The following is a 26,769-nucleotide window of genomic DNA, read 5'->3' as shown; positions in this document are numbered from 1 at the left end:
AAAATAACATCTATCTCCTAATTGTATAACAGTTTTTAAATTCTGACTTGATGGGAAGATTACAAAACCCCAAAGAGAACTAAATAGCTCCTCAAGTGCATAAAATTTTCTCATTTGTTTCTATGTGCTCTTCTTTCCTTACCCAAAGGGTCATGGCAAATTAAGTGACTACAGGTTTGAGTGTATCCCTTAATATACAAGACTCTTTATAGAATGAGCAAAAATTAGCAAAATAAATCTCATTTAACAAAATAAAATGTTGCTTGGCTGGTGTTGCTCAGTGGTTGAGTGTCCAACCCACGAAAGGAAGTCAGGTTCAATTCCCGGTCAGGGCACATACCCAGGTTGTGGGCTGGGTCCCCAGTAAGGGGCATGCAATGACAATTATCTCTCATCATTGATGTTTCTAGCTCTCTCTCTCTCCTCCTCTTTTCCTCTCTCTGAAATCAATAAAAAACATATTTTAAAATAAAATGTTCACATGCTAAAGTGGCTTCCAATATTACTAATCATATAATTTTTAAAATTCAAACCCTCTAAGGACACAATAACATGGGTGGTTTTAAAATGCAATTTAAATATGTGTGTGTGTTTTTTAACCTTTTTCTTAACTTTCTTCAATTGAAGGTACACACTGGAAAACTGGTCATTGAAAAGAATTCTTTAAATATTAAGAATTTTATTATAAGAACAACTGCTGTTGTAAAACAGTATATCTTGAGTAAGTCATGATTATTTTTATACAAAAAGCTGAAGGGTGAAGTGCCCTATACTTTGAATATTCACCAATTTGTTTACTTTTCTCACAAAATTGAAAATTTCAGCTGAGCACTATGACTCAGTAGAGTAAGAAAAAAGTCATATTTACATATATCTTTTTCTCTTTTCCCTCAAAAGACTTTCATTCTTTGTATGTTTATTTGATTAGGAGTTCCAAATACCCAGGTAATTTTCACATGCCACTTCCTAATGATTATTTAGCCCCCCCATGCCTTTCCCCACCAACTTCTGACCAAAGAAATCTCTTCTAAAACCTAAAATATTTGGAAAGCACATCTTGGCTGATCTATGAAAAAAATTAAAAAATGATAATTTGTCTTAATGTGATTTTCATTTGAGAGGAAGATGATTTTCATCACCTAACATTATCTTGATATAAGAAGGGAGCAGCTCTTCATTTTATTATTTATTAGTAGGGAAATTGAAGCCCAGAACATATCAAGAACAAAACAAAAACAACAGTATCTTGCCCAAAGATACATTGCATTTATGGCAAAGCTAGATTCAGAACCGCAAATTGTTTTCCAAAAGATTGAACTTTCCTCTATTCCTTTCCATCAAGACCACGAGAGAAATACTCTTATACATAACAAAGTATTAAAACACAACATTAAAAATATTCATATTTTAAAGTTGTCCATGTATGTATGTACATCCTAGAGAAATGTTCTCATTAGCAACATAAAATTTTGGAAAAGAGATAGATAAAATAGCTTAGAAGATAAAAATTATACAAGATAGTACAATTCATTAAGAATGACAAATAATTTCACCAGTACCAGCCAGTGCACACTTCAAAAACAGTCATTGCTCTAAAGACTAATTTAAAAAAATGTTTTCTGAAAGAATTTATTTATTTAAAATAGAACAACATACGGGCCAGATCTCACAGGTGAACAAAATCTTCTTAAATTTAAGGGAAGCTGTGATTTGCATTTGGGCTCCAATAAGATTAAATTTCAAAATGGCACTTGAGTTAGTGGTCATAATTCATATTCCTATTAAAGTGCTGGGTACTCCAGGAGTACATTCATGTTCTTAGGAGCAATTTAAAACCCCAAATTTTCTAATTCTCTGATCTACATACATTTCTTGATGAAATTCTTGGGACATTTGTATTTCTATATTTAATGTGAGATGAAACTAGTGTCAATAATAAAAGTTTTTTTTATTTTAACAATGAAGTATGTGTCTCTTTTCAACATCTATGCCAAAACCATCCTAAATTCTACTTATGTCAATGTGGGACACTAGCAACTTTGTCATCTGCCTTTCGTGTGCCTATTTGTCTTTTATTATAAGCTCCTCTATCTACCAGATCACATTTAGTGCAATAATAACCTAAAACAGACTGATAAAACTTGCCATTATGATGCACAGCTCACATTTCCTTCTTTGTTTGACTTTCACTATTGTGTTACACCCACCTGTCCAGGTTACAGCATCTGATCTTATATATTACCATAGAAAAATAATGAAGGTGTGTAAGTTGCTTTGGAAAATGTTTAGATTTTAAATACATTTCTATTTATTCCTATTAGTGCATTGTTCAGAAATATAATAGTAAAAATTTTATTCTGGATGCACCAAGAGCATCTATACAGTGTAAGAATAAAACATGCAGTCATCTGGTCCCCCCAAAGGGAATCTACAGTCTATGCTGGTTGAGGCAACACAGAACATGATTGTATCATTATAGCACATATTCAAGCAGGTGCTCACCCTTCATTCAAATCTGAGTAAGTTCAACTGGTAAGAACTAAGGAATGAGGGAACCTAAAAGACTACTCTATGTACAGTGTTTGCTCAACAGGTGCATTCCTGCTGAAACAGCAGAGTGCATTCGGCAGCTCATCATGTCATGCAAACTGGAACAGAGGTGGCTGTAAAAATACAGTCATAACAGTACCAGAAATAAGCAATTGATACATTTCTCCCCTTTGTGACACTTGTAGTAGTTCAAAAACCATACGTTTCTTTCCCATACATGTGAACAATAATATTATAGGTCAATTTGATGAAACTTTGAGTCAACGCCAGAACACAGCAAGTATATGCACCACTAATATGCAAAGGCATGGATTGCAGCTTTACACTGGCCGTCTGTTTCACAGTCATTCTCTTACAGCTTTATAGCAACTGGTTTTTGTTGAAACACATGGCTAAAGTTAAACTGACCATTTCCTGTACTCAGATTATTTTTACCACTCATCCACTTTTAAAAAGCTTAGCCAAGCTTGTCTCACACTTAGTTAAATAGAAAAGTACCCTGAAATTCAATAAATATCAGAGGTCAAGAAAAAGGTACCATCCTCACCATGAAAGCAACAAAATCCTAATTTCAGGACTGATTCCTCACAGCAGGGGTGGGGAAGCTTTTTTTTCTGCCAAAGGCCACTTAGATATTTATAACATCATTCATGGGCCATACAAATTTATCAACTTAAAAATTAGCCTGCTATGTTTGGTCAAACATTTAATTAACTCACCCCTAATACCTTGGCAGCACCAGACTAAATGATTTTGTGGGCCTTATACAGCCCATGAGCTAGATGTTTCCCCACCCCTGTTTTATAGCATGATTACCTCATTTTCATGTGCCTATGGTAGGTAGATATTGTAGCATAGCATGGAGACATCGTCCCCTGAAAACTTCCATTGTGGGTCATGGAAGTTATGGGCACAAAGGGAGGAAAATGGAACCCATGGCACAGAACATCTGTTCTGAGACTCCTGAATGAAAGAGGCACATCTTGTGGGCATGTGAAGAAGTTCTATTACAAATTCTAAAATATCAGCTTTTTAATAAATTATGTTGTTTTGCACTTCTCCCGTCTAACTGTGATATCTTTTGGTTCTGGCGGTTTTATTATGGATGCTGTGAGATAGGTAGAAAAGCTCATAAAAATGGGTACAATTGATCAAAATATCTCCTTTGATTTTGCTATCATCTTGGGGACAGATGGCCCGATAATGTAAAAATTCAATTGGTATATATTTTCAACTTGATGCAAACATTAACTGCCCTGCTCCTACTGTTAAATGTCAAGCATGCACCAATTCAAAAGTATGTCTCTCTAATCAACTTTACAAAATACCCTTTAGTCAAAAGAAATAAATTCTTCTGTGTTCTTAGAAATGAATGTGTATTTGATTCCCAATACATATCATTTAAAGGATTAGCTATACACAACTCTTTGTGACTTTTTTTAGTTGATAATAGGCACTTTCTAAGAGGATTTGTAACCCAAAAGACTCTGAAATTCAGTCTCTAGTACTCCCCTTTCCTAAGTGGTCTGCCTGAGCCACAGAAGTCTATGAACTCAGCAGAAGTCAAGCAGTAGAACTGTGTGCAAAAAAGCTCTAGAAAACTGTAACCAGAATAAAATTATAGAAAAGCAGTTATCTGAGTTGAGCAATTTAGCATCTACTTTTTGTTTCTGGGTTTTTAAACCACATTTCATGTGTTATTGCTACACACAGTAAGAATCATGTGTGAGCAAGTCTGTACCTGTGTTTCATTCCTCCTAGGTGATAGATAAGCTACAAAACTTGTCTGTTTTACATTCTTTTTTATTTATGTCATTATAGTTAAAATTTTGATATAATTATTAAATGTTTTTTGTTTCTTTCTTTGTTAAGAGCCTTTTAACTTCACTCTTGAACAAGTTTTAGAAACATAACTTTAGAGCATTCATCACCTTCGGAAGATCAGCATCTCTAACAGGCATGGTTAAAAGGCCCTTTTACCCTGTGGTGCAGTATTTCTATAATAGTATACACTATATTAGGAGTTTCGTGTTTATGGGGTTGATAAAATCAGCTTACAAGATGGCAGCTGTTCTCCAAGACGGAGGGGATAGGGATTTCCTTACATAGAAGTTAATGATTACTATCTAAGTATAATGTTGAAAAAGAAGAGGTATAGTTGAGCAAAAATGCAATTCATGCACAAAACCCATAGCAATAAATTTTCAATACTCCACACTGCTATCTGACTCAGGCAACAAAAGAGTCCTTTAAATGGAGAAAACATTGCCTTTTGGGGAAAAATAACCTAACACTCAGTTACAGAAAAATATCCTAAGGAAAGAGATCATGAAATGGTATTAACAGTTTACAAAGTTGAACTCTTCCTTGGCATTAATCCATAATTTTAACTCAACAGAACAGCGAGGAAATGACAGTGCAGTCTACTCAGCCTGAGATCAAATTTGTCATGGCAACATTGGCAGGTTGGACCCTGATTCTTCAAATATTACATTGCCTTGATTAACAAAAATCATACTTTTTTAAAATTACAGAATAGAGATTATAAATAAAAGTAAAGTGTGCATGCAGTCAACTGCATAATGTACAAGCAATATCTATGTTTTTAATAATCATCTTTGGCAGGCCAGAATCCAGCTGGACATGCAATATTTACATATCAAAATCCATATTGTGTTCATCATATTGAAAGCAAGTGAAAATATATATGTGTATACTGTATATACACATTCTGTATATAGATGTATATACTGTCTTTAAGATATTAACAAATATATATGTATAATATATATTAAAAGTGGATTTCACCTTTATCAGATTCAGGTGACTCAGGCCTGGAAACACTAAAAATATCCTGACATGGTATTTGGGGAGGTACTTGGAGTGGCGTTTGGGATTCTGGAGAAGAGGTCTGGGGCACACTTTTTTCTGAGAGTATTTTTAAAATTTCTGCCACCTGCTTCTCCAGGGCAGTCATTCTGCAACTCAGCAGCTGAATGTCCTCCTTGAGTTCGTGTTTGACTTCCTGCAGTGTGGTCTGTAAGGCTTGCTCGGGGATGGGATAAAAGGGGTGCTTGGCATCAGCCTGAATGGGGCTGTGCTCCAGCGGACTTCGCACCTCACCAGCCTTATCCAAACGAAGGTCACTTTTTGTAATCCCACTGTCACAAGAATCTGTCTTCCTTAATGGATTTTTGGTCACACTGTTCTCTGAGTCGCTGCCCTTGGGGTCCTCTGACAATAGCCCCATAGACTCGGCTTTAGTGACATTATTCCAGTCTTCCTTTTTCTCCTCATGGACTCCCATATTATTCTTGAGTCGGAGCCACCCTTTCCCATTTCCATTCTTCATTCTTATGGGGCTGTTGACTTTGAGACATTTGGGGTCAGCACCGCCATTGGGCTTGAGCTCCATGGCATCACGGTTGTTCTGCTTGAGGGACTCGCTTGTTCTCACGAAGGCCAGAGATGTCTGAATGGGTGTGATCTGTGACACCGTGACCACACTGGTGCCGGTGATGGAGGCTCCATTCTGTAAGGTGCGGCTCTCTACCTGGAGCTGGTTCCGCTCGGGGTCGCTCTGCAAGGAGCCCTGATTCCGCAGCTCCTTCTGCTGCTTGAACTTCTGGAAGAGCTTTCTGACCGGGTGATCCACGGGGATGCTGAGCGTGACTTCATTCTTCTGCCTGAGGCGCTCCTCCTCCTCCTTCTTCACATCACTGATTTTACGGAAAATGATCTGTGGTGGGGCAGAGATATTGAAAACACGATAAAAACAGATGAATTTATAATTGTGTGACAGCATGCAGATGTGCTTGGTTTTACAGAGGAAACCCTCAAACATAGGGCAAGGTCATTTCTGAAGGGAAAAAATATTCCCATACTATTTAACACATGCAGTGTACTTAAGACTCAACATAAGGTGATTGACTAAGATTACTTAGCTTACTTAATTCTAGGGTGAATGTAGCGAAGAAACAACTAAATAGAGATACTGCCTTTCTAGTTCATGTTCCTATTTAATGGAAAATATATTAGTATACGTTATACTAAATATGTTAGTATATGCATATGTGTATATACATATATGAGTAAAGAAATATATATTTATCTCTTAAAATTACTTGTAATATGTCACTGTTTTTGTATGTTTTCCATATATATATATATATATATATATATATATATATATGATTCAAAACTACTTTAATACCATCCCCTGTTTAAGGGTTAAATAGTAAGATTTCCAGGGTTTAAAAGTACTGAGGAGTTAGTTAGACAGGTTATCAACAAAGGACCTGGGTTGGGCATGAGGAAGGATTAAATGTATTCATATGGCTCCAGAGGGCAGAACTTGGATCTATAAAAAAAGAGTTTCTGGAAAGTAAATATCACCTGAATATATACACTTAATTTCAAGCTACTATCTATAAATTGAATAATTTGAAAACTCGTGATCCTCACACCACTAAAATATGCAAACAGAAGTAAGGACTTTGTCCAGGTGAGACTTTCACTGAGTGGGAGGTTGGAATCTTCAAATTCCAATATTTTTTTACATTTTAAACATAAAACTAAATACATAGTACATGTGATGTTAGATGAGTATCCATAAATAAATAAGCAAACTTTCATGAAAAAAAAAAACACCTATTTTAAAAATAATACTGGGAATGTATACTTTCAAGAAAAATAAAAAATAGTAAACTATATAGGACATTACCACTTATATTATCAGAGTTAGAAGTGAATTTAATAGTGTAAGATTTTTTCTGAAGAACAAAATAGCTGCAGGAGAAGGCTGTAAGGAAAATTCAAAAGGAAGTGTAATGAAGGGCTTTCAGAATCAGACAATTTTATGATAATAGCAAAATAACTTACCTCCACCACCCCCTCTGATTAAGTTGTTGGTTAGATTAGAAATATATGAGAAGTACAGAGTCCCAGGCATATGAAAGACACTCAAAAATATGTTGGTTCTCTCCCTTGAACTCTCATAAAACACTTTGTATTTGAAACCATCTTCATCACCTCTTGAAGATTCAGCAGTTTCCAGGAGTAACACATAATCATTGATTTTATAGCAGAAGCCAATACTAATGATGGTCACTGTTAACACAAAAGTCTGGGAGATAGCACTTCTCTAAGAGAACATTTTAAAAACTGAGATTGATGCACTAAAAGCAGCTTATCATGTACTAATAATTTGAAATTTAAAATAAATATTTTCTAAATTTAATAACTGTCTGCAAAGACCAACATATTTTTTTACCATTCTAGAGGCACTTTTTAAAAAAGATGCAATACTAATCTCCAAGTCTGATATCAAAGCTCCAACCGTGTACTTAGAGGTCTTTCAAAGGGCTGACATGTTTCTTTCACTTCCTAAGTAAACAAAGCTTGTTCTAGGACTTTAAGATATTAAAACTCATTGGGACCAGACAGATCCAAACATGGAAACATAGATACTTTATTCCTGTTTCATGCCCTATCACTGAAAATGTACTCACTTTGGGTCTATGAACTGACATGAGGAGACTGATGCATGTAACTGGCCTCATCCTCCTTCATACTCAATACCTACTTTTTTTTTTGTTTATTTGTTTTAAAGGTTGTTACTTAGCCTTGGATAGATGTAGCCTTGATGCACTAGTCTTCCCATTTGGGAAGTGACAATAGCCTTCCCATTTGGGAAAAAGGATCTATTTCAAACTCTCAGTGGAGCAGGGTAGGTGCCTGACATAGGGATGCCAAATAAAATGCAGGATATTCTTGCAATATTTAGGACATACTAATACTGAAAAATGTGTACATTATTTATTTGGACATATTTGTACTTTAAAAACTATTCATTGTTTACTTGAAACTTAAATTTCACTGGGTAATTCTTTATTTTATTTGCTAAATGTAATGTCTTACCCAAGCTACAGAATTTGAACTGCAGCCTCACTGAAAACAATTAACACTTAGATTAGATCAACTATTTACCTTACCAGGCTTTCAAAACAAAATTAACTTTAAAAAACATTATTGGATTAGATGGAGTTTGTTAAAGGAGACTGAATTTATCTTGTATATTTTGACTGCAGAAGAGAAATTGTGACTAATTGAGAAATAGTTATAAGAAGTTTACATATAACAAAGAGATTGTCTACACATTTATTTTCTAATTTAACTGTTGTAACTACTCTGTGCAATAAGTCCTATTATTCTCATGTTACAGAAGACAAAACTAAGGCACAGAAAGTTTGAGTGGTTTTCCTGTAGTCACACAACTAGTAAGTGACCAGGATACAAATCCAAGGAGTCCGATTCCAAACAGTTTACTCTTTACTGCATCCCTTAGGTAACGTTGACACTTCCTTCTGGACCTTGTGAAAACCCAGATAGTTAAGTGGATGAAATAGGGAGTTTCACACCCAACAGGTGATGCATCACAAAGCATTTGCCCTGGAGAACCATCCCTGTGCTTGCTGAGTAACTGATATCCTTGACAAAAAAAGCTGAAGAGAGGCTTAAAGGAGACGATTGCTAAACTCTCCTCACTCCCCGAGGCAAAGGCGGTAGGCTTGCTTACTCTCCCAGCAGTCAAAATACATGCCACCATTTGTAGCTTCTGGTTCCCTTCGAGGAAGGCCTCATATTTTCTTTTAACTTGCTTCTACACATATTAAATGTATTACATTTATGAAAGGCGGGGAGTAGAGAGGGTCAAAGCATGTGGTTTTCCCTATACATCTTTGATCCCACTAATATTAACATTATTGATAATATTATTGGCTCGTTAATAATATTAATAACAGAAAGAGAGCAAAGGAAAGGCCAGACATTATAATCATGGTCATCTGGGCAGCTTCACACTCCCCACGGAACCACCAATCCATTCCCTGCAGATCACTCGGGGAAGGGGTCCAACAAAGCAGGAGATGGGTGCATGTGCAGTGAAGTAGGAATGAAATAGAGAAGGTTCTTGTCTGTCCATCTAATCTTTGAAGAAGATCCTTGGCTAGGGGGATAGAGCCACTGCAAGGGTGTGAAATCGTGAAGGGTTAACCGGTCAAGCCCTGGTCATAATCCCCAGACAAAGGAGATCCCTCTATCTCTTGCTTCTTGTTCCCTATTGCACCCTCTTGCACCATGACCTGCACCCACCATGTGCTCTTAAGCAGCAGCACAGCCCATGGCCATGTGAACCCCACATACAATGGACTGCAGCTGGCACACAAGCTAAACTAGCCAGATGCTGGACTAAACTGGACTTTAATGTGGAGCGGAGACTCTGGGCCTTAATGCTAGCCCTGCTAAAGACAAGACTGGACTTTTTCCATGGCAGATGGAGGGAAATAGGATATTGGAAAGCCAGGGGGTTAATTCCACAGGAATAAAGTTCACTCGTCCTCCATGCAAGTCTCAGGAAATTCCTTTCCTTGCAGCATCGCAGGAACTCCACTTCCACGAGTAACAGGTGGGGACGCAGATAACACTAATACCTAGATTCATTTGTTTATGGGGACAGGGACCTTTGTTTTGTTAACTGCTATATCTCTAATGCCTACAACAGTGTCTGTTACCTTAAAAGACCTCAATAAATAAATGTTATTTATCAAATCAATAACGTTTTCATACACTCAGCAAATACGTGTTTGTGATCAGTCTACAAATCAAAAATATTACAAACAGGAAGATTGTTTTATATTTCTTTTATTATTTTGCACTCTTAGACTGGACAATATATCAATGCTATATGTATTCAGGAGTGGGGAACATCCAGCCCACTGGCAGTATAAGGCCCAGGAAATCATTTGGTCTGGCCCTGCCAAGGCATTAAGGGCGAGTTAATTAAATGTTTGACCAAATATAACAGTTAATTTTTAAGTTGATAATTTTGTATGGCCCATGAGTGATGTTATAAATATCCAAATGGCCCTTGGCAGAGAAAAGGTTCCCCGCCCCTGTAATTGATCATAATGCCTGCCCACCCCTATTTCCTCATTTGTAAGCCAGGTCCAGAGCTTCAACCCACCAATCAGTCTTTAAAGAACCTGAGTCAGAACAGTTTCATTGTAAGGATGTAATAACACCCATTAAGAACTTATTTTCCAGCTGATGGCAATACAACACTTTCTTAATGTGAAGTAAGAGAATATAAGCACTAAAATTAAAAACAAAGAAACAGATAAAAAGATGATTTTATCGTGTTTACAAGGCTTAAAGACTAATAATCTACTGGGTTGCCACCACCTCTTGATCCATGTCTTGTCTGTAAAGTATAATAGCTTTGTGTTCTGTCTTGTTACAAAGAATGCATTATGTCACAAATAAGAAAATAAAACAGCAGGGATGCCTAAAGTAATTCACTGTATTTCAAAAACATTAAAAGTAATAGGCCCTCTCTATAAATCCTCATAGTTTTGAAGATAACTTTATGACCCTTAACTCTAAATTTGAATAACAATGTATTTTTATTACTAAGGAGCTACATTTCATCATAAAAATAGCATGGCAATTATTCTACATTACCATTACGAGCATTCTCAAATATATTCTGCAGAATCTTTCCATTTAAGAGGTGCCTTTTACTTTTAACTATTTAATCATGCATGTAATAAAATGGTTCAACTTAGTAACCAAATGGAAGATTGATACATTTTATTTAGTTAAACCCCTAAAAAATAGCATATTCCTATTTGGATTTTTTAAAAATCTGCATGCTACTCTTTGGCAATTGAAAGAATCTGTGAACTTATTAAGAGTTTTCATAATCCAATTGATTCTTATATGGGCAAGGTGTCATACAGAAGTAAAATGTTCCCTGTTAATTCAATACATTAACTATATAAATTTTACACAATTATTACATGGAAATGATGATGATTTATTTCTAGAAAACAAAAACAACCCACCCCCCAAAAAATAGTTTTTAAAAATGTTAAAAGATCTGAATGAAGTTTATAGCAAAGCAACGTAAATGAATTAAACCATGTAAAAGAAAAAAATGTATATACATGATTATCAATGTGGTGTTGAAAGAAATCAGCCTTTAAAAATCTAATTTTGAGATCAACCAAAGGACTTAAATGCATGCATATAAGCATAACCAATGGACACAGACAGTAGGGGGGTGAGGGCATGTGCTAGGGGGTAGGAGTGGCTGGGGAGGGGTCAATGGGGAAAAAAGGAGACATATCTAATACTTTCAACAATCAAGAATTTAAATTTTAAAAATATCCAATTTTGGGGGTTTTTCTCAGAGCCCTTGCACTTGATGTACTCTGTCTTCCCCCCTCCCCCCACCAAAGGCTAATTAAATAGCTGATGAACACGACAAAAAATTGAGGGCAAAATTTAAAAAGAAAAATCATGAATCAGGCTGATTCCTGTCACACATCTATTGGTAGAACGCACAATAGCATGTACTATTCCTATGATCAGAGAGGTTTATTTCATTTAAGCTTTTCTTCTCTGTGCTTCATTATGTTCTGTGAAGCCCATGCTGGAAGGTTTAATTTATTTAAATGATAAAAGCTTCTAAAACTTAACAGGGAACATGGCCAACTGAGCTTTCCATTTCAAAAGTAGGACATTTGATTATAAAAGTGATATCAAAATGGAGTAAATTGAATGTGTACTGAACTTTGAAATCCCATAAAGGCCAGGAAAAAAAAAAAGGTTAGAATAATTTGTTTAATGACATAGATTCAGTGGTTTATAATTTGAAGGAGGATAGCAGCGGTGTTTTCTCTCAAATGGCCCATCGCTTTCTGGATCTGTTAGTCTGGGGAATTGACTATGAATTATAGGTGCATGTGATCAAGCAGCTGCTCCTGTTCATCTGACTCATGGGGTCTAGTTGGTTTGGTTCTTTGTTTCTTTCTACTATTTCTATAAACTTAATCACTAATCCTAACTCTAGTCCTTTCACTCCATTCCAACCTAAATTAATATGACAAAGACTTATATTTATTAAACACACTGTCATATCCAGATCAGAGGCTATAAGCTCTTCCTAACAAAGGCCGCAGTGATGGAGCCGTGGCTGATGGCCATTCAACAAATTCAGATGTGTGAAGGAAGAGTAAGGATGACTCATCAAACTGTTTTGAAATATGGTGGCCTTGCTTTACTTAGGCCACCCATACATCTTTAAGCTCTCCAAGGGCAAGTGTAACTGCAAAACCAGCTAAACAGGAAAGGAGCAAGGGAAGACCAAAGAGTATGGACATGCCATGTCTACAGCTTTACCAAAAAGTGCATTAAACACTCTCCAAGTCCGTTCCCTGCTGATTGATGGGGAAAGGGACTGGGCAAAGGCAGTTTAGTAAGGTCTGAGTGACATGGGAAGGTGTCTACCTGTCTGCCAGTCATACCTGGGAACAAATTAGTGGCCAGAATGGGCGTGGCCACTGCAAGCAAAGAAGTTTGTGCGCCCTCTCTCTCTCCCCACCCCCCCCTCTCTCTTTCAGGCGCTGCGCCCTCTTGGGACTCATGTCGCAGGGGGCTGCTCTCCCTTGTGCACACCTCACACACAGCCATATGGGACTCCCACAGTGGATTCATGGACTAAACCTGGACTAAACACTACACTACAACCAGCTATAACATGGAATGGAAGCTCTGGACGCTGTTCCCACAGAACCAAAGGACTGGGACATAACCAGACCGTGAACATAGAACCCTTTTAGAAGCAAAGGGTCCACTGTTCAGGAATCTCTTGGTGCTGGAGCCCCTTCCCATAAATGGACAAGCTCCAAGGTCCTCCAATGAAAACTTGCCCAGCCAGTGTTTCCACATACCTGTTCCTCCTAATTCCTTAAAAAATGCCCAGAACCCAGGAAACAGTTCAGGTTTAAAGCCATAGCTTTCCTGTTCTCCTTGCTTAGTGCTCTGCGAATAAAGTTATTCATTTCTCCACTGAAAATTTTGATGTTTAGTGTTTGATCCTGGTAACATCAGGTAGATGAACTCTTTCTGTTCGGTAACAAAAATGATGTGTTAATGTCTAGTTCAGCTTTTTAGGTCCCAAATAAAATTTGAGGAATTAATTGATTGATTAATGTGAAAAAGGAAGAAAGGGAGGTGAGTAGAGCAGGAGAGGGGAAAAAGGGAGGAAGGAAGGAAGGAAGGAAGGAAGGAAGGAAGGAAGGAAGGAAGGAAGGAAGGAAGGAAGGAAAAAGGGAGGGAGGGAGGGAGGGAGGGAGGGAGGGAGGGAGGGAGGGAGGGAAGAAGGAAAGAAAAAGGAAGGATGGAAGTAAGGAAAGAAGGAACAAAATGTATCACCCAGAAGGAAGGAAGGAAGGGAGAGAGAGAGGGAGGGAGGGAGGGAGGGAGGGAGGGAGGGAGGGAGGGAGGGAGGGAGGGAGGGAGGGAGAAGGAGAGAAGGAAGGAAAGAAGGAACAAAATGTATCACCCCAAAATATGTCTTTTTGGCATAAGGACTATCTTGAGCTGGTTGTTTTAAGAAACTGCAGGCACAGGAGAAGCTCTGAAAATGGAGAAGTGATCCTTTTATAAGAGACATTTGCATTTATAAGTGAAATCTCTTCTTGTAAGAGTGTCTCCCTCTTTGTAGGGGGAAGAGAAAGATGATTCTAAATCTCTAGAAACTCTTTGTCAATGGAGAGGCATTGATCTAAATCTAAATAACAACTTACCCTTGTTTATTGTGCTTTTCTAGGCACCCCGCCCCCCCAGCAGTAACTGGCCTCCCCACTTCCCCAACATTTTCTTTTGTTGTTAGCTGGAAATGTTATTTAAGGAGGTATACATGTATACAGGAGGTATACTTGTTATTAGACTTTTATTTTTCTCCTGTTAATATGTCATTTATTTTTAGCCAAGAAGGGTAAAGGGAAAATTATTTTCTTCCCTCACAGAAGGAAGAAAAGAAGAAAGGGAGAGAAGTAATACTTTTTAACTTTGCTAATGTGGATAAAGGTGGTTAGTAAGATACAAACACAGAACATTGTAGAATTACTGATACAATTCCTGAATTTACTAATGCAATGTTCTAGACCCCATTTTCCTTTACCATATAAAAGTTCATTAATATGAATTCTCCAGGCTATCACAAATATGAAAATATATTTTTCATAAGAAATGAAACATAGATTACAAACTCCAGTACTGATTTAAGCATAACTGGAATAGAGTCGATCATTTTATGTTTCCATTACTAGAAGTTTTTCATTTAAAAAATAATAAAAGAAGGAAGACAAAGTCAGCAATAGTCAAAAAATACCAAGTGTTATTTAAACAGAAACTAACAAATGTTGGCATGGTGTAGAAAAGTTGGAACCCTCACATATTGCTGGAAGGAATATAAAATGGTCCAGTCTCGTGTAGAAAACAGCTCAGCAATTTCTCAAAAAGTTAAACATAAAGTAACCAAATGACCCAGCAATTCCATTCCTAGGTATGTATTAAAGAGAAATGAAAACATACAGACACATAAAAACTTGTATATAAATGTTCACAGCAGAATTATTCATGATAGCCAAAAAATAAAAACAACCCAAATATCCATTAACTGATGAATCAAATGTGACATATCCATACAATGAAATATTATTCAGACATTAAAAGGAATGAAGCTCTGATACAGGCTACAACGTGGATAAACCTTGAAAACATTATGTTAAGTGAAAGAAACCTGACACAAAAGGTCACATATTGTATGGTTTCACTTATGTGAAATGTCCAGAATAGGCAAATCTAGTTAGAAAGTATATGAATAGTTTCCAGGGATGGAGTGGAGGGGATAGTAGAAAATGGTGAATGATTATTAATGGGTATGGGATTTCTTTGGGGAGAATGTTATGGAATTAGATAACGATGATAGTTGCACAACTTTGTGACTATACAAAGAAACAATGAATTTTATACTTTAAAATGGTAAATTGGCGAGTGAATTATCCTATCTAATAAAAGAGTAATATGCAAATTAACCATCACTGTGCTACACCCACAAGCCATGCCCACCAGCCAATCAGGAGCAAATATGCAAATAAACCCAACCAAGATGGCTAGGGCCACAGAGAGCAGGAGGGAGGCTTGGGTTTCCCCGGCAATGGAGGAAGCCAAGCTTTCCGCCTGCCCTTGCCGGCCTAGGCCTCCACTCAAGGCTACAAAGTTTCAATGATAGAAGATACATAAACCCAAACAGAAATGGCGGCAGCCACGGAGCTGGGAAGAGCAGGAGGCTAGGGTTGCCCCGGTGATGGAGGAAGCCAAGCTTTCCGCACAACCTGGCCAGCCCAGGCCTCCGCTTAAGGCTACAAAGTTTCAATTATAGAAGATACATAAATCCCAACAAAAATGGCTGCCACCACAGAGCAAGCAGAAGGCTTGGCTCCACTCCAGGCTACAAAGTTTCAATTGTAGAAGAAAAATAAACCCCAGATACCAGGGCCTCCGCTTGGGTCGCCAGGGGGCATGGCCGGCCTGCAAACCACCACAGGCCCCTCACCCAGGCCGCCCCACGCCCCAAGGGAACCCCCACCCTGATTTGGGACACCCTTCAGGGCAAACCAGCCAGCCCCCACCCATGTACCAGGCCTCTATCCTATCTAATAAAAGAGTAATATGCAGATTGACCATCACTCCAACACACAAGATGGCTGCCCCCATGTGGACACAAGATGGCCACCACAAGAGGGCCAGCAGGGAAGGGCAGTTGGGAGGGGCCAGGCCTGCAAGGGAGGGCAGTTGTGGGCGATCAGGCCAGCAGGGGAGGGCAGTTGGGAGGGTCCAGGCCTGCAAGGGAGGGCAGTTGGGGGCAATCAAGCCTGCAGGGAAGGGCAGTTAGGGGTGACCAAGCCAGCAGAGGAGGGAAGTTGTGGGCGACCAGGCCTGCAGGGAAGGGCAGTTGGGAGGAACCCAGGCCTGCAGGGGAGAGCAATTAGGGGTGACCAGGCCTGCAGGGGAGGGCAGTTAGGGGTAAACAGGCTGGCAGGGGAGCAGTTAGGCATCAATCAGGCTGGCAGGGGAGTGGTTAGGGGGTGATCAGGCTGGCTGGCAGAAGCGGTTAGTGGCAATCAGGAAGGCAGGCAGGCAAGCAGTTGGGAGCCAGCAGTCCTGGATTGTGAGAGGGATGTCCGACTGCCTTTTTAGGCCCGATCCTGGTGGGATCGGGCCTAAACAGGCAGGCAGACATCCCTCAAGGGGTTTCAGATTGGAGAGGGTGCAGGCTGGGCTGAGGGACACTCCCCCCCCCCCCCCCCCCCAGTATACGAATTTCATGCACCGGGCCTCTAGTATCTCAATAAAAACCAAGCAGGGCACAGCTGGTGTTGCTCAGTGGTTGAGGGTTGATCTATGAACCAGGAGGTCACGGTTTGATTCCTGGTTAGGTCACATGCCCGGGTTTCGGGCTTAATCCCCAGTAATATAATGTCAGAAGGTGATGTGAGCTCCAAAGAAAAATAAAGTGTGTAAGGGCCATAGAGAATGGCTGAGGGGTGAGGTCTCTATGAGGAAGTGATATCTGAGCACAGATAGTCATGGAATGAAGAAGCAGGTCATGCAGACAGCATGGGGAGTGGGGTCCCTCAGGTGAGAGAATGCTTCCTATATCAGAGAAACAGTAAGGAGGACAAAGTGGGTGCTAGGAAACACAGAGGGAGGGATGGGAGAGGAGTTGGGCAGAGGCCAGACTCTGGATTTTAACATGAGGGAAAGGATCGCTCAGGCTGCTCTGGGGAAATAAGCTGTAAGGTGGGAAGGATAGATAGAGGCAGAGTAACCCATCTGGGGCTTTTTTGCATAGTTTGTGTAAGACATAATGGTGACTTAGACCAGGGAGGGAGAAATGGAGGTAACACGTGGTCAGATTCTGGATTTATTTTGCCAGTAAAATTGACAAGGTTTGCTGATGGGCTACATGAACAATTTGAGAGAAGAAGAGAAAACTTTTGAAGACGTCTATCTTTAGTCTAATAAGCAAAAGGATAAATAATAGTGCCAACTTCTGAGATGGGGAAGCACGGAATGGTAATACACAAACTAGAAAGACAAGTTATCCACCCCCACTAGATACACACAGGTATATACCCCCAGGCACAATATACAACAGTGGAGCAGGCATAGGATAACTGATGAAACACTCCCATCAAAGCGGGCAGGGATCAATGGCTGAGAGGCTCAGCAATTACTGGTCTAGAGCAGTGATGAAATTTTCCAGCCAGGCCTTGAAGGGCCCCCTTACAGGCAGTAGGGTAAATTCCTTTATTAGTCTCTCAGTCTGCTATCCGGGATTAGCTCTCTCATCCACTGTTCTCTGTGGCTCCTGATTCCATTTTTTTAGAGCATCTTTTTTGTCCATATTATTCTATCGTCAGACCTGATACAGGTATTGAAGAGTTTGTCCTATTTCAGTTACTTCCTGTCTGTGCAAATTTGGGAGCCTAAGGTTTGGTTTTGGGCTCGCATAGTGAAACAATTTCTTAAAAGCACACTTGTGGTTTCTGTAGCAATATAATGCTCTCAGGAATTTTAGTCAGGTTCTGATCTATTTACAGTGAATTCCATACACTGCAACCTCACAAAAAGTTCTTTCCTAGACATAATTCTCAAGCCTGATTTAATCCTTTGCTTTCTTGGCCTCATGTCTCTGTCTCCATCTCTCTCCATACTGGCAGCTACATTGATGCCAACAGGCTTGGTGGAAGATCACTTTTATTAGCTGATCTTTGCTACAAAACTGACTCTTAAAGCAGCAGTCGCCAACCGGTGGTTCACGGACTGCTGGTAGGGTCTGTGAGATCCGAAAGGTTGGCGACCACTGTCTTAAAGGACTTTTCTGTGCAAGGACTTTTCAATCTTATTTCACACCCCCACGCCCTCCCATTCTTGATTATTTTCCATATTTTCTTATAAGCCAGCCAACCCTTGCCTGAGGTCATCTTCTCATGGCTTACTAAATGTAACCAGTCCCAAACACCACTCATTAGTGATATTCTGCTTTCCAACATCTTTCAAAAGAGCCATGGCATTAGAAGGCCAACACAGGTAGCAATTTTACCAAATGGTTTGTCACTGAAAATTACTTGTCTCCACCCTTCCAGGTCTGAAATATCAACTTCCTTACTTATTTGACTCTTACTAAGTCAGTACCTCACATTTTAGAATAAATGGTGTCAGAGCCCCACTCTTGCTATTTAAGCTAATATCTAGTAGCATTGCAATTGCCACCAACTTATTAGCATTTGCACATTTAGAATATTCTTTTTTTTCCTAAATTCTCAGCATAGAATTTTAGCACACTCAAGTTCAAAGGAACAAAACTGATAGAGAAAAGCATCATCATTTTGCTTTGTTGGATATGTAAGAATACAGCCCCAGTCCCATAAATGACCATTAGACTACACTGTCCTTGAGAACTTAATTATTCTGGTCAGAGTAGCTATTGCTTCCATATTAGAATCATTGCAATAAAAATACCAGAATTAGGGTAATTGCATTAAATATTTCCCATGGATTATTTGCTCATTTAATTTGCACGATGATCCATTTTATAGATGAAAAAACCAAGGCTTAAAGAAATTTTAAAAACCTCCCCTCAGTCTATACAGCCAATGAATAACAAAGCAGGGTTTCCAACCTGGGTCTACTGGACTGAAAAACTGATTCCTGATCTAAATTCAAGAGAAATGCAAAGTATCTAAAGGATCAAAGGCTTTGGAGAAGGACATGAAATGAAAAAGGAGGTTGAATCACTTTAATCATGGAATAAGCCAAAAGTCCTGACTCTAGGCTGGAAGTTTAACATATATATATATATATATATATATATATATATATATATATATATATATATATGTAATGGGACTCCAGTATGCAAGTAGAAAATAACATTATTTAACATTTGGCAAAATCGATCCATTTTACAACCCATAGATATCTCATTTTCTCCCCACAACTCTATAAATCAGGCAGGGCCATTATGATAATTCCTATTTGACCAATGAGGGTCAGAGAAGTTATGTGGCTTGCCTAAGCTCACTTAGCCAGCAAATGGCCACGCTGGGACTGAAATCTATTTCATAATGGCCATTCCAATGTTCCTTCTGCTATTCCATGGCAGCACTCTGAATGCTATGTGTAATTTTGTTTTGTAGTTTACAATGCACGTTCAACTATATTACCTATTAGATCTCATGTGACACTATTCCTTTGTCCCCAGGTACACAGCTAACATGTGGCCTTAGCTTTCTCCTTGTAAGATAATTGTTGGGCCTCAAGGAGAACAATTACTCAGGTAGGGCAGTTATAATCCTTTTAAGGATTGTTTTCATAATAAAAACAATTTCTGCAGCTTTTGTTTGCAAAACCACCTCTGACATATTTATTTAAAAATGTGTTACTTTTTGTGTTTGATATCTAAAAAATAATGCAGCTGTTACTCGAGATCACATACAATTTCTTCACTGCTGAGAAGTAGTTTTTTCTATTGGAGTATTATCTTTTAGACAGATTTAGAAATGTGTGGCTAGTCTATATAATAGATTATTTTTTCAATCTTTTACAGTTGGAATCAAATTTATATAAAAGGGCATAACTCTTGGGTATTTCTTCATTTTGTGAAATTTGATAGCTGAAACTCAGAAGAGTTGAAGTGATTAGGCCCTTGGATATACAACCAGTCATTCACAGCTAGACCTAGACCTTCTTTTCCTCGTTTCTAAATCCATTCTCCAGTTCCCTCATGACATAGCTCTTAATTCTAGATCAAAATGTGCAGTAAGCCCGGCCAGTGTTGCTCAGTGGTTGAGCGTCGACCTATGAACTAGGAGGTCACAGTTCGATTCCCGGTCAGGGCACATGCCCAGGGTTGCAGGCTCGATTCCCAGTAGGGGGCGTGCAGGAGGCAGCTGATCAGTGGTTCTCTCTCATCATTGATGTTTCTATTGCTTTCTCCCTCTCCTTTCCTCTCTGAAATCAATAAAAATATATTTTAAAAAAATGTGCAGTGAAATGTTTTTGTAAAGTCTTGGGGTGTCCATTAGGAGGCAAGGATTTTAATACTATCTCTGACACAGGCCACCTGGATAAACTTGGCAAATCCAAGTAGCCTGTCTTCACATCAGGTGTGCTTAAAGATCTATTTAAACCATTCTCTATTTTAACAGGATGACAGAGCTACTCCATGTAAAACAGACATCAATAGTTACATCTAACAAGTGGCATAAGGACAGCATATGTTCACCTGGTGCAGAAATCTCTCTTTCATTCACCACTTGGATTTTTGAACTTTCCATAGAAGCAAAATTAGCCATGCAAGTGACCTTTCCCTGTTTGAACCATCTCTACTCTACTCCAAATGAAGAACGTGTTCAATACATTTAGATAATGAAAAGTAGTGTATCATATACACTACTCGATGTTTAATTTAGTAAAAGGCTACTAGGAACAGAATTGGTGACGAGTGCCCCTTCCAACGCGAAAACTTCCTTTGCAGGATCCTCTAGACTTGAGATTTAGAGTACCTAACAGAAAGAGCAATGAGGGGTCAGGTAGAGACTGGAATCCCAGTCATAGCCAGGGCTCTAATCAGTTATGTTACTTTGTATGCAAGTTCCATAATATTTTTTACTTTAGTTCTTTTAAATAATGATGATGATGTTAGACTTAGGTAATGATGATGGTGTTAGACTTACGTTTTCTTTTCAGCATTAACATACTTCAAATATATTAAGTAAAAGGTCAGTACCCGAAGCTAAAAACAAAAAACAACACCTTGAAATAAGACAATCTATTTCATGCCCTTTAACTCATTCCTAACATAACTTCTTGCCAGATGATAACACACTTGCCTCATTTTACAGGTGTCAAGAATTGCTTGCATCAAACCCTACTGAGGCTTTTATGACCCTCAGTAACAAGTATAGATCTAGGATACAGGTGTTTTGATTTTGCTTCTACTGGAGGCAACTGCTTTACATGCTGTGCTGAGAGATAATGGAAATGTGCTGCTAATTACCAAGGTTTCTGCTTCCAAACATTGCCGGCCAGAAATTGAACTGTAGTGTCTAGAGTTAAGAAGTAGCTAATAACTCTGTCCCTACAGTGCTGAACTGCAATTAGTTATTCTAGTCAAAGTAGAGTATGAGAATCTCTGTGGCTGTTTCTTTAGTGTAGCAATTGCCAAGAGATGGATCCTACAATTAAAAATAAAGAAAAAAGAGTGGAGCTGTTTAAATGACTGGGATAGCTGGTACACCTGCCCACAAATGTGCATATGCAAATGCACACAGCAAAGCCAGCAGAGGCCGCAGAAGTCAACCTCAGCAGACATCGCTGGGAAGTCTGATTAAAGAGATCTCACCTCTGCACAGTATTGGAGCACAGACTGTGAAAAAATTATACATGAATACTTCACTTGAAACTTTCTATCTGATCTAATGAAAGAGTAATATGCAAATTAACCATCACTCTGCCACAACCACACGCCATGCCCACCAGCCAATCAGGAGCGAGTATGCAAATTAACCCAACCAAGATGGCTGCAGCCACAGAGCGAGCAGGAGGCTTGGGTTTCCCCGGAAATGGAGGAAGCCAAGCTTTCTACACACCCTGGAAGGCCCAGGCCTCCACTCAAGGCTACAAAGTTTCAATTATAGAAGATAAATAAATCCCAACAAAAATGGCTGTGGCCACAGAGCAAGCAGGAGGCTTGGCTCTACTCAAGGCTACAAAGTTTCAATTATAGAAGATAAATAAATCCCAGATACCAGGGCCTCTGCTTAGGTCACCGGGGGGCGTGGCCAGCCTGCAAAACACCACAGGCCCCTCGCCCAGGCTGCCCCATGCCCCAAGGGAACCCTCACCCTGATCCAGGGCACCCTTCAGGGCAAACCAGCTGGTCGCCACCCATGCAGCAGGCCTCTATCCTATCTAATAAAAGAGTATTGTGCAAATTGACCATTACTCCAACACACAAGATGGCCGCCACAAGATGGCCAGCAGGGGAGGGAAGTTGGGAGGGACCAGGCCTGCAGGGAGGGCAGTTGGGGGTGATCAGGCCTGCAGGAGAGGGCAGTTAGGGGTGACCAGGCCAGCAGAGGAGGGAAGTTGGCGGTCACCGAGCCTGCAGGGAAGGGCAGTTGGGGGGACCCAGGCCTGCAGGGGAGGGCAGTTAGGGGTGACCAGGCCTGCAGGGGAGCAGTTAGGCATCAATCAGGCTGGCAGGGGAATGGTTAGAGGGTGATCAGGCTGGCAGGCAGAAGCAATTAGGGGCAATCAGGAAGGCAGGCAGGTGAGCCGATGGGAGCCAGCAGTCCTGAATTGTAAGAGGGATGTCTGACTGCCCGTTTAGGCCCCGATCCCATGGGCAGTGGGACATCCCTCGAGGGTTCCCAGATTGGAGAGGGTGCAGGCTGGGCTGAGGGACACACCCCCCTGTGCACAAATTTCGTGCACTGGGCCTCTAGTCCTATATAATAAAAGGCTAATATGCAAATTGACCGAACAGCAGAACAACTGGTCGCTATGATGTGCACTGACCACCAGGGGGCAGATGCTCAATGCAGGAGCTGCCCCCTTGTGGTCAGTGCTCCTCAGACAGAAGCGCTGAGCCAGCCGAGCTTATGGCCGGCGAGCACAGTGGCAGTGGCATCAGCCTCTCCCACATCTGCAGCAGCGCTAAGGATGTCCAACTGATGGCTTAAAAGGGGTGGGCAAACTTTTTGACTCGAGGGCCACAATGGGTTCTTAAACTGGACTGGAGGGTCGGAACAAAAGCATGGATGGAGTGTTTGTGTGAACTAATATAAATTCAAAGTAAAGGAGCGGAGGGGAGAGCAAGAGAACCCTCCGCTCTTTCGGCTCCGCGGGCCGGATAGAACAGCCGAACAGGCCGGATCTGGCCCGCGAGCCATAATTTGCCCATGGCTGGCTTAGGAGCAGGCCTAAGCCATCAGTTGCACTTCCCCCAAGGGCTCCCAGACTGTGAGAGGGCGCAGGTTGGGCTGAGGGACCACCCCCCTCCCCCCAGTGCATGAATTTTGTATAACAAGCCTCTAATATAAATGTAACCATGTAGTTGGCACCAAATCTAACATTTGTTAATTAAAACAACTTATCTGTGATTTATTCTATTTGGAAACATTTTTATATAGTCAAGACAGATCTCCCACAGTCATATTCTATTTATTATTAACTGGTTTTGTTAGTGTTGGATGGAAGAACCTCATACTCCATATATTACCATGATTGGAGGCACTGTTAGTAGAAGACATTCTACTAACATAAATAATATAATATAGGTAATTTGAGAAGAGTTTTTGCCATGTTTCTTAGAAAGTATAAATTACATTAGCCCAGTTGATACTTCAGAGAGTTTTTGCTCTGAGGGAAAGATAATCTCTGAGGACAGAACTGACTATTTTCAGTTGAGGATCACATTATATAAAAGGAGGAAATATGAGAGTTCATAGTTGATTGAGGACATAAGAGTGGAAGAAGAGGGAATGTGAGAGTTCATATTTTTGAAGGTCAACTGAGTTCCAGGTACATACGAGGCAGAGAGAACACAAAAATAAATGACTTAAATACATGCAGGGCTATACCATGTTTATGGTTTAGAAGACTAACGTTAAGATGGAAGAAATGATTTCCTAATTGATTAATTGATTGATTATAACAAATCTAAATCCTAGTAGAATCTTTTAAAGACCTTAACAAAGTAATTCTACAATTTATATAAAAATGCAAAATGAGCACAACAGCTAAAGCAATACTAATTAAGAACAAAAAAACTGACTTATACTGTCCATATTTTATTCTTAAAAATTATAGTAATTAAGATAGTATAGTATTAGCAAATGTCTTAATCCACTCAGGCTTCTATAACTGAATATTATAAACTTGGTGGCTCATGAACAACAGAAATTTATTTCTCCAAGTTATGGAAGTTGGCAAGTCCAAGATCAAGGCACTGGCATATCTGGTGTCCTGTATGTATTTCACACTATACACAAAAATCAACCCTAAACAGATTGTAGATCCAATTATGGAAGGTAAGAAACATAAACCTATTAAAAGAAAGTACAAGAGAAAAATCTTCAATACTGTGGAGTAAGAAAATATTTCTTAAACTGCAAACAAAAAGGATAATCATACAGGAGAAAAAGGAGTAAGTGAAACTACATTAAAATTAAGTCTTTTTATTCTTTGAAGAGAACCAAAGACAAGTTAGAGTGAAAGGAGATAAATGCAATACAAATACCCATTAGAGGACTCATATCCAAAATATATAAAGGATTATTACAAATACTTAAGAACAAAGAGACAAGTTCAATAGAAAAACGAACATTTTATTTTAAAAAATAATATATATAGCTATTACATATATGGAGCAGTGGTCATCTTAAGTAGCTGTCAAGGGATTGTAATTTAAAACCACAATGTGTTACCCTTAACACTCACTAAAATAACTAAAATGGAAAAGAAAACCACAAGTATTAATGAGAATGCAGAAAAACTGAATACTCATAAGATGCTGGTCAGTGTTCGAATTTATTCAACCATTTGGAAAACTGTTTTGTGAGCACCTAATAAAGCTAAGGATAAACAAGACTCAAGAATTTCACTCGAGCCCTGACCGGTTTGGCTCAGTGGATAGAGCATCAGCCTGCGGACTAAAGGGTCCCAGGTTCGATTCCGATCAAGGGCATGTACTTTGGTTGCAGGCACATCCCCAGTAGGGGGTGTGCAGGAAGCAGCTGATCGATGTTTCTCTCTCATTGATATTTCTAACTCTCTATCCCTCTCCCTTCCTCTCTGTAAAAAATCAATAAAATATATTTTTTTTAAAAAAAAGAAAAGAATTTCACTCGAGGGTATATAACCGCCCCCTCCAAAAAAAAAATTTGTACATATTGAAATAAAAAGACATCTGGATGTTGTAGTAACACTGTTCATAATAGCCTCAAATGGAAACCCAAATGTCTATCAAGAGTAGAATGGATATGTTGAAGTATATTCACTCAACAGAAACCATTACAATGAATATTAATGAACTATAACTACAGATAACATGAGTGATTCCTACAAAAGTAATATTAAGTGAAAGAAGATACAAATGAGTATATAATGTATAATTCAACTTATTTAATTCTAAAAATAAAAAGAGGCAAAACTAAAGTGTTAAAAGGCAGAACAGTAGTTAAATCTTGGGGATTGGAGGGAATGGGCTTACATGTTCCCTGTACTGTTCTCAAGCTAGGTTACATGGATGGGTTCCATTTATAAAACTCCATTAAGCAGTACACTATGGCTTATATACTTTTCTATATATGAGCTTTATTTCAATCAAATTTTACTTAATAAATAAGACCTTGTCCCACCCTCAAGGATGTAGCAGGAGTAGACCCTTTCATTAGTATGTTACTACAATGCAATGGGGTAATTCAGTGTATTATAATTCATCAGAGATTTATGGGAGCTGCTTCCTACAGGCTTGCAGATACTGAGGATACAATGATGGATAAGTTAAGTTTGCTGCTTACAGTCTGGTAAAGAATCAAGGTATATCAACAGATAACTTTCAATACAATATGCAAATGCATATATCTGTCTTTGTTCTTGAGGATCTGTAACAATTCTTTATATATTCTAGATATGAGTTCTCTATTGGTTATTTGTACTGCATGCTACTAAACAGACCAGTGTATTTTTAATTGACCTTCACATAATCAACACAATTAGCTTGACCGACATCTCCCATTCTTTTTGTAAAACACACTGATTGATGCTCACAGCATCAGAAACTCTAGACGGTTAACCTGTGAACCTCTACTTCCATCAGTTGAATTGCATGCTTTTAAATATTTAGTTATATATATGTTTATCAGTAGAGTCTCTTGTTCCACTAAAACAAACCAAAATTGGAAATTTCAGAGGCTATATTATGGTATGTTTTCTATAACAAAAGATTATTAATGCCTAAAAACATTAGTGATTGAATGTACATTTTTAAGGTCTTAAGTTGAAATAAAACATCTAAACAACATTTTTATTAAACTACTAATTTTAAACTACATGAAATGTTTAATAAGAATATGAGCTCTGGCCGAAACTGGTTTGGCTCAGTGGATAGAGCATTGGCCTGCGGACTGAAGGGTCCCAGGTTTGATTCCAGTCAAGGGCATGTACCTTGGTTGCAGGCACATCCCCAGTGGGAGGTGTGCAGGAGGCAGCTGATCGATGTTTCTCTCTCATCGA

The 26,769-nt window shown here is 39.1% G+C and overlaps 1 protein-coding gene across 1 annotated transcript in view; it reads right to left on the bottom strand.

The window, feature by feature from the left end:
• Positions 1 to 4,359: 4,359 nt before the first annotated feature.
• Positions 4,360 to 26,769, bottom strand: part of KCNH5 (potassium voltage-gated channel subfamily H member 5) — a 266,047-nt gene continuing 243,637 nt past the window's right edge. The window contains exon 11 of the mRNA XM_080646145.1: positions 4,360 to 6,289. Within this exon, the coding sequence (XP_080502271.1) occupies positions 5,342 to 6,289 (948 nt within the window). The 3' untranslated portion in view covers positions 4,360 to 5,341. The remainder of the gene's footprint in view (positions 6,290 to 26,769) is intronic.

This window comes from Plecotus auritus, assembly GCF_963455305.1.
Source record: "Plecotus auritus genome assembly, chromosome: 1".
Lineage (NCBI taxonomy): Eukaryota > Metazoa > Chordata > Mammalia > Chiroptera > Vespertilionidae > Plecotus > Plecotus auritus.
The sequence above is the reverse complement of the archived record's forward strand: the minus strand, read 5'-3'. Positions and strand labels throughout refer to the sequence as shown.